At 41.5% G+C, this 7,255-nt stretch overlaps 1 protein-coding gene across 1 annotated transcript in view; it reads left to right on the top strand.

The window, feature by feature from the left end:
* The first annotated feature begins 271 nt into the window (after positions 1–271).
* The window catches only part of SMEK1 (SMEK homolog 1, suppressor of mek1 (Dictyostelium)), a 48,988-nt gene continuing 42,004 nt past the window's right edge, over positions 272–7,255 (top strand). Inside the window, exon 1 of the mRNA XM_012656727.1 lies at positions 272–999. Coding sequence (XP_012512181.1) covers positions 858–999 — 142 coding nt within the window. The 5' untranslated portion in view covers positions 272–857. The remainder of the gene's footprint in view (positions 1,000–7,255) is intronic.

Genomic DNA, 7,255 nt, shown 5'->3' with positions numbered 1-7,255 from the left:
CTGTCACGGCGCGACCAGCGTCCCGCCTCCTCCGCTCCCTGCGCTCCCGCCACCTCGGCAACTCGGCACCCTCCTCCCGCCTCCGTCCGAGGCCTCCGCCGCAGTGAGGCTCCCGGCCTCGCTCCTGTCTCTTTAAATGGTGGGGCCACGGGCCGCCCCTGCAGCTGCTGCTTGGGTGGCCCCGCGCGTCGCTTTTGAGGGGCGAACCAAGATGGCGGCGGCTTTGGCTCCGTGAGGAAGACGGAAGAGGCGGCGGCGGCGGCGGCGGCGGCGGCAGCGGCAGAGCGAAAGCGACTTCCAATAGCCAAGGGTGCTCTGGCGGCCGAGGGCCTTCAGAGTTTCCCGGGCAGTGGTAGCACTTGCAGCAGGAGCAGGCGCTCGCGGGCTTTGGACATTAGACGCCGGGGGAGCGGAGCGGAGCTGGCGGTGGCAGAGCCAGGTACAAGGAAGGAAAACATGGCGGCGGCGGCGGCCTAAGGAGGCGGTGGAGGCGCGGGAAGCGGCTTCGCGGGGATCATGGCGGAGGCGGGAGCAGGGCAGTGACCGAAACCTCGAGTTCCTAGCGCGGCGAGCCAGGAGACTACGAGGCGCTGCGCGCCCCCCTCGGGGCTGCTGGGCTGCCGCGCTCGCTGGGCCTGGACAATAGCGTCGAGGAGTCGGAGGCGAGGAAAGGCGGCGGCCCAGAGCTCCGGCCCGGTAGCGGGCCATGCAGGCGGCCGCGCGGCCCCGCGGAAGCCAGCGGCGGCAGTGAGGCCGGGTAGTCCTCCGCTTACGGGCGCCCTCCCGCCTCGGCTCCCGCCTCTCCCGGACCCCCGTCTTGGGCGTCTCCGGCGGGGCCCCGGCCCCCGGGCGGCACGATGACCGACACCCGGCGGCGGGTGAAGGTTTACACGCTCAACGAGGACCGCCAGTGGGACGATCGGGGCACCGGGCATGTGTCGTCCGGCTACGTGGAGCGGCTGAAGGGCATGTCCCTGCTTGTCAGGGCCGAGAGCGATGGTAAGTGAAGCCCCTGGCGGCGGGACCTCCGCGGCCCTGGGCCACTTCCCCGGTTCTTTGGGGGCAGTGGCTCTGGCTCCACGAGAACGGGTGGGGCGCCTGGGGCTGGGGCGGCAGCCGCCTCGGGGGAAGGCGGGCCACAGGTACCCCAGTCCTGCAGGAGCTACACCGAGAGAGCTCCAAATGTTTCGTTTCTCCGAGTGCCTGGTGGCTTTTTGGGTATGAGTAGGGGCTGAGCAGGTTTGAGCTTTGCCGCCCAGGAGTGTGGAGAGGTCGGAGACCTGAGATCAGGAGTCCGGAGTGTGCTGTTCTTTTGCACTAGAGTGACCTTGAGAAAGGGACTAATTAATCCCATCTTCTGCCTTAGTTCACTCATCTGTAAAGCAGGCATGAAACTGCTAGAGCTAAGAAAGTTCCTAGCTGTTTGACATTTTTAAAGAACATATTGCTGTGCTTTTTTTCCTTCTTCTTTTCAAACATTTTTCCTACATCTTTCTGATCCTGTTGCAGGTTGGCAACACTGGTTCATGGATCTGGCAACTCTGCATGTGGCAGAGAAAATCCTTCTTTGCCTTGTGAAGAGACATTTTTGTTCACCGGTGTGCTTGTCTTTTTTTCATAGTAATGCAGAATTTTGTTTGTACTTTCACTGTATAAACGTTCTGCAAATTTGGAATCAATTTATGCGAGCTTTTTTGATTTATGTAAATGGATGTTCATAAATTTGATTAAGTTAACAGGTGGGGAAAAGTGGACAGATGTCTTTAAAACCTTTTGAATCTGACCTAATGCCTGTGCTTCACGTGTTTTGAGGCAGCTCTCAAGGTTCAAAGACCAAGTTGTTTGACAATAAGCATTTCACATTTTGAAAAGACTTACTCTCTATAGGGATTGCCACTTTCCTCAATGACATTCTGTGAATTTCACTTCCCTTGAAAATGTTAGCAATGGGGTAAAACTATTTTCAAATTGTTTCTTCTGAATATGAAAATAGTTATCTCCCACCTATCTTGTTACATTCGTCTGTAATTTTATGGTAGCTAACTATGTCAGTTTATGATGATTGTTGTGGTCCTGTATCTGAATTATTACAAACTCATTTCAGGCAATTTTCTTCACTTGGACTCTATCCAGAACTCCAATTCCCTGAAAAACAAGACTCACGTATCTGTAATTGAATACTCTAAGAATATTGATGTTCAATTTGAATTGAAAAATGATAATTTAGAGTATATTGCCCATGGATTATCTTTATAAGGCTACCCAAAATATCTTAAGACTGGAGAGAAATTATTTCCTTTTGGGGGGCATTTTAAAAGTTTTGAATATATTGGGTATATTTTTCTGAGACTGAGTTGTTATTTGCCTTTTAAAATACAAGTAGAATGTCAAGTGTAAGTGTGCCTTTATGTGTGAGTAACACAGAATAACGTACTCTACCTCTGCTTCTTTTGCCATTTGGAAAACTTTACGTAGTCAATTGGAAAGTATGGGCTTTTAGGTTCAGTTAGCTTCTTTTGAGATGAAAGCATGTGTAGATTTGTAATCAATTCTTTGAAATCCGTGTTAAAAATAATACATGTAACCTTCACATCATGTGTTTAATTTGATTCATTATACAAAATCCTTTGTGTAAAATTTTTTAACCATTAATGTTTAATGTCATGCTATCACAGACTCATACTCTCCTAACATGTTAATATAAAAATCTCTTTTTTACTATTTATAATTTATGATTTGGAAATAGCCCCTTACCTCCATTCCTCCATTTGGAAGATTGGGAGCTGTGCGGTAAAGCAGGTTGAATGACTGAAACAAAGTGGCTTTAATTTTTATCCAGCAGGGAAAGGCTGCTGCGCTAAATTACTGATGTGCCCTAATAAATTTAAGTTGTAAGGAAAACTGAATCCAAGGAATGGACTTAGAAAAATTCTTGGATATTTGTGAAATATTGTAGTAAATAATATTTAGTTTGATGATTAACATGTTTTTTAACAGGAACTCCAAATAGGAATAATAGTCAAAATTTATTAAGTGCCTACTATGTGCCAGAGATTCTTTAAGCAATTTACTTGTATTGATTTACTTAATTCTCACTACAGTCATCTGATGTAGTTATAGTATTATTAGCCATATTTTACAGATAGGGAAACTGAGTCTCAGAGACGAAGTAACTTAAGATCACACAGGTTAAGAAGCAGTGTTCAAGCTGGGTATGGTGGTCTGGGTTTGAGTGAGAAATCTAGTCTATGGCTTGAAATTGGTATTAATTGTGTACATTGTATTTTCAACGTCCATATTGTTGTCTACTTCCATCTGCTTCTTTATTCTTAGCCTGAAGATTTATTTCAAAGAAAATAAAAATGATTTTTAGCCTGCAGATACTCAATATTGTAGTTTATCTCCAAGATGGCCATGAAAGTTTTTGTGTTGACTGATAGTTTGGGCCACCAAACTTGTGTGCTTGTCCCATTCTCCATCATAGGATAATTGAGAATTTTCTTAGTATTATGATGAGCAAAATGGAAAGTATTTCCAATTTTCCATAAAGTGAGTCATTTACCCAATAGAAACTTAAAATTATTGAGTTTTTCTGTGCTTGGGCTGGACCTAGTCATTGTGTTTAAATGTTTCTTATTTTTCCTAAAACGTTTCAAGTCAAAGGGATTGACTGTATAAATGTTAACTTACGGCTTTTTCCCCAAGATGCTTTAGATTTTCCAGATTATTTGTTTAAAACAAGATAAATATTTGATTAACACTTTTGAAATATTTTATAGTCTGTAAAATTAATAAGCTTTTGTGATGTGTTAATTATCCACTTTAGAAATAGGCTATTTCCCAGTTCAGCTAATTTAATGAGAAGCTGCCCAATGCTAGGTAGGGTGATAGCTTTTGCATACCTGTGAAATGGGCAGTGGTATTTTTTTTTAATAGGTTCTCTAAGAAAGGTTGACTGACTTGGCCAAAGGTACTCATCTATTGGGGTGGTATGAGCTGGGATTCAAAATTAGGCCCTTGTTTCAAGCTAAGAGCATTGTCAACTATACATGCTGCTTAGTAATTACAAATTGTTTGGGAATAAAAAAATGTTTATAGTTTCAGTATAGGTACAGAAAGGCTAGGTAGTTGTAAAATTTTCTCACTAGGTTTATGTTTGAGGAAGGGAGGCTGTCTCAACTGTAGACTCAGTTCCTGTTGGAGGAGCTTTAAGGCTTATCTGAAAATAAGGAAGACAATTTATTTTCTCTTCGACCTGAAAAACTGCAAATTTTGAAGGGAGGCAATTTCCAAATGGAAGTACTGCGATCTTCATGTTACGGGGCAGATCTGTCTGGGTAAGAGCTGTAGCCTTTTCCTTCTGAAAGTTAGTGATTTGGCAAATCAGCGGCCCACCCTGCTTTAGAGGAGAGGGGTGTCCCACCGAGCTATGAGGCCATTTCCTAGATTGCATCCTTATTCAGTAGGTTCCTGTTGGCAGAATATGTTGTAGGAACACATCCTTTTCTTTAATGAAGGTAGATTACCTTATTACTCTCAGGTTTTGTGGTAGCCATGTACCTGCAAAGTTCCATCTTCCAATGCAGATTATTTAATTATTGTTTTTTCTTCTTTCAGCTTATGCTGTACCTGTTAACTTGTCGAAGTAAACATAAGTTGCTTTGTGTTCAAGTCATTCTACTTCTTTTCTCCATTATGTGTTTACTACCTCTACCAGCCAGCTTTAGAATTGATAAAGAAATGTAAAGAAGTTGGAATTTCTCCACACACTGAAGGGTATCTTTGGACATAAAATCATATCCATGCTCTTTATTCTGGATTACTTGCCAGACATCAAGAATAGTATTCTTATGTTTTGTTTTTACCTTAAATTTTATAAAGTAAAATTGGGTTACATTTCAGTGTAGTTTTATCTATTATCTGACTTGCCTATTTCAGAGTTAAGCAGGTTAAATTCTCACTGTTACTTGAGGCATGAAGAAAATGAGACATGGAGAAATGGTTTGATCAAAGCAGAACTGCTAGCTAATGGTAAAACTGGAATCCTATGCTTCTGCCCCTTTAGAGAACCCTGTAGAACTGGTTATTGTAGGTGGGTCTGCCTCTGCCCTTACTGTAATTAGAAAAGAAGATCGGAATACTTTGGGTAAAAAAGCTTTTTTTGAGGGGGGCTGGGGGCGCTGTTTTGGTGAGAGAAATGAACCGATAGCATCAGCATTTTTTTTGTAGCTATTGTTATAAGTCAGTAAGTAGTATAGAATCTTGTGTATGGTAAGCATTCCAGATGTATATTTATTTAGCTACCAAAAAGAGCTCAGTATCAGTACAAGGGGAAATATTTCACTTTGAAAAGTTTATGTAAACACAGTTTTTCTTGTGTACACCAGCTTTGTAGAAAATTAATAGACCAAACCCTTATTTAGCTGTTGCATGTGATAACTTATGAAAGTTTGAGGGCTACCACTACCCTGGATACAGCTGATGGGATTTGAGTGTAGTAGAGGCTTAACCCAGTGTGCTGCCTTTTAGTATAATGCCACCAATTCTTTTTCCTGAGCCTTTATTTTAGTTTTTAAATGCCATTGTGCAATCAGACATGTAAAAAATTTTTGAGAAATTCAGGAAGGAAGCACTTGGAGCACAGACCTGCTGTAGGTTTAAAGCATACATTTTTAAAGCATAGTCTCCCACCCAGATGAGATTTTGGGCTCCATTAACTCATTTTGATGTGCTTTCTTCCTACTATTGAAGCAGATTACCTAAGTCTCTGCCCTTAGCTTTGAGTTTTGGTAAGAACTGTGTCCTGGAGAAGCTCACAGGTTCAGCTGCTTACTTAGAAATGACAGAGCTGGAGCCATTCATTCTGAAATCCTTCAGTATTTATCCATATCAGGACTAAGGCCAGGGCCAAAATTTCTTAACCCCCAAACACTCCCTTATAGTCCCATACTGCCTGAATCTGATTGATTGATATTGAATATACAACCATAAAAGGATTATAGGAGTTCTCTATACTATCTCATTTCTCCAGTGAAAAGAACTGAGGTCTTCTAAACAAGTGAATTTTCCAGCTGAATAAAGTTGTGTACCAGAAGTTTTAAAAGTCAGTAGTTTTCATGTGATGTTTACTAAAAATGTACTAGAATGCTTTTTCCTAAACAGTATAATGAACCTGTGTTGGTTAACCTTTCACTTGCAGTGTGTTTTTGGATCATCATTACCAGTACTCATTTTCCTACTGTACAAAAGTACAGCAATGCCAATGAAATGATAGTATGTCGACGCCTTAAAAAACCAAGTATTGAGCGCTGGTTATGCACTAGATAGTGGGATGGCACCGTAATCAAAATTCTCAGTTAATACTCATGGCATGGCAACCCTGAGATATATTAATGTTTTTCCTAACTATATGTCTTGGTGTATTGATTCTTTGAATAGTTTAGGGGTTTTGTTTTTCCTGCACCCAGCAAGAAATCTAGACTTTTTTATGTGAAATCTTTGCATTTTAAAATATTTGCTGTAGGCACTAGTTTTGAGTTCTCTAATTTAGACTTTTTGAGAATGATACCACACTCTGCATTACCAGCTACCTTCACCCTCGTCTCCAGTCCCTAGAGGTGTTTTGGTTTGGTTTGGTGGGGATTAGCAACAAGATACAAGAAAGGCCTTCACATTTCATTTTATAGGAAGAACCAAGATGTGATGAAGCAGGTAGGGAACATTTTTAATGACCTCATTATTTATACTCATAATTGTACTATTCGTTTTATTGTCACTTTTTCTTGCAATTTGGTATATGATAGCGTCTACCTGCAGTTGTCTTGGTGATACTCTGAGTGGCATTTCCCTTCCTGTACCATTGTTCCCCTATTTCCTGAATGTATAGACCTCTGTTATTAGTATAATTTGGGGTATCTGTGTGTCAGGATACACAGATCTATCTCATTTAAAAATAGCATAGTATTCCACTGCATTATTTAATTCACATAGTACCCTGTTGATAACTTAGAGTAGCATTTCTCAAACACTTTTTTTCCTTAGGCTATCTTTATACTCTTAAATTGAGGGTCCCCAAAAGCTTTTGTTCATTGGAGTTGTATCTATCAGTATTTGCCATATTAGAAATTAAAACTTAGACTTTAAAAAACATTTCATTTTTAAATGTTTTAACTTTACATGATAACAGAATAACATTTTGCAGAAAAATAACTTTTCTAAAACGAAAGAATTTAGTGAGAAGAGTGTCATTTTTATA

This window comes from Propithecus coquereli, unplaced genomic scaffold (genome assembly GCF_000956105.1).
Source record: "Propithecus coquereli isolate 6110/MARCELLA unplaced genomic scaffold, Pcoq_1.0 Scaffold516, whole genome shotgun sequence".
Lineage (NCBI taxonomy): Eukaryota > Metazoa > Chordata > Mammalia > Primates > Indriidae > Propithecus > Propithecus coquereli.
This window is presented reverse-complemented; position numbering and strand designations above follow the sequence as displayed.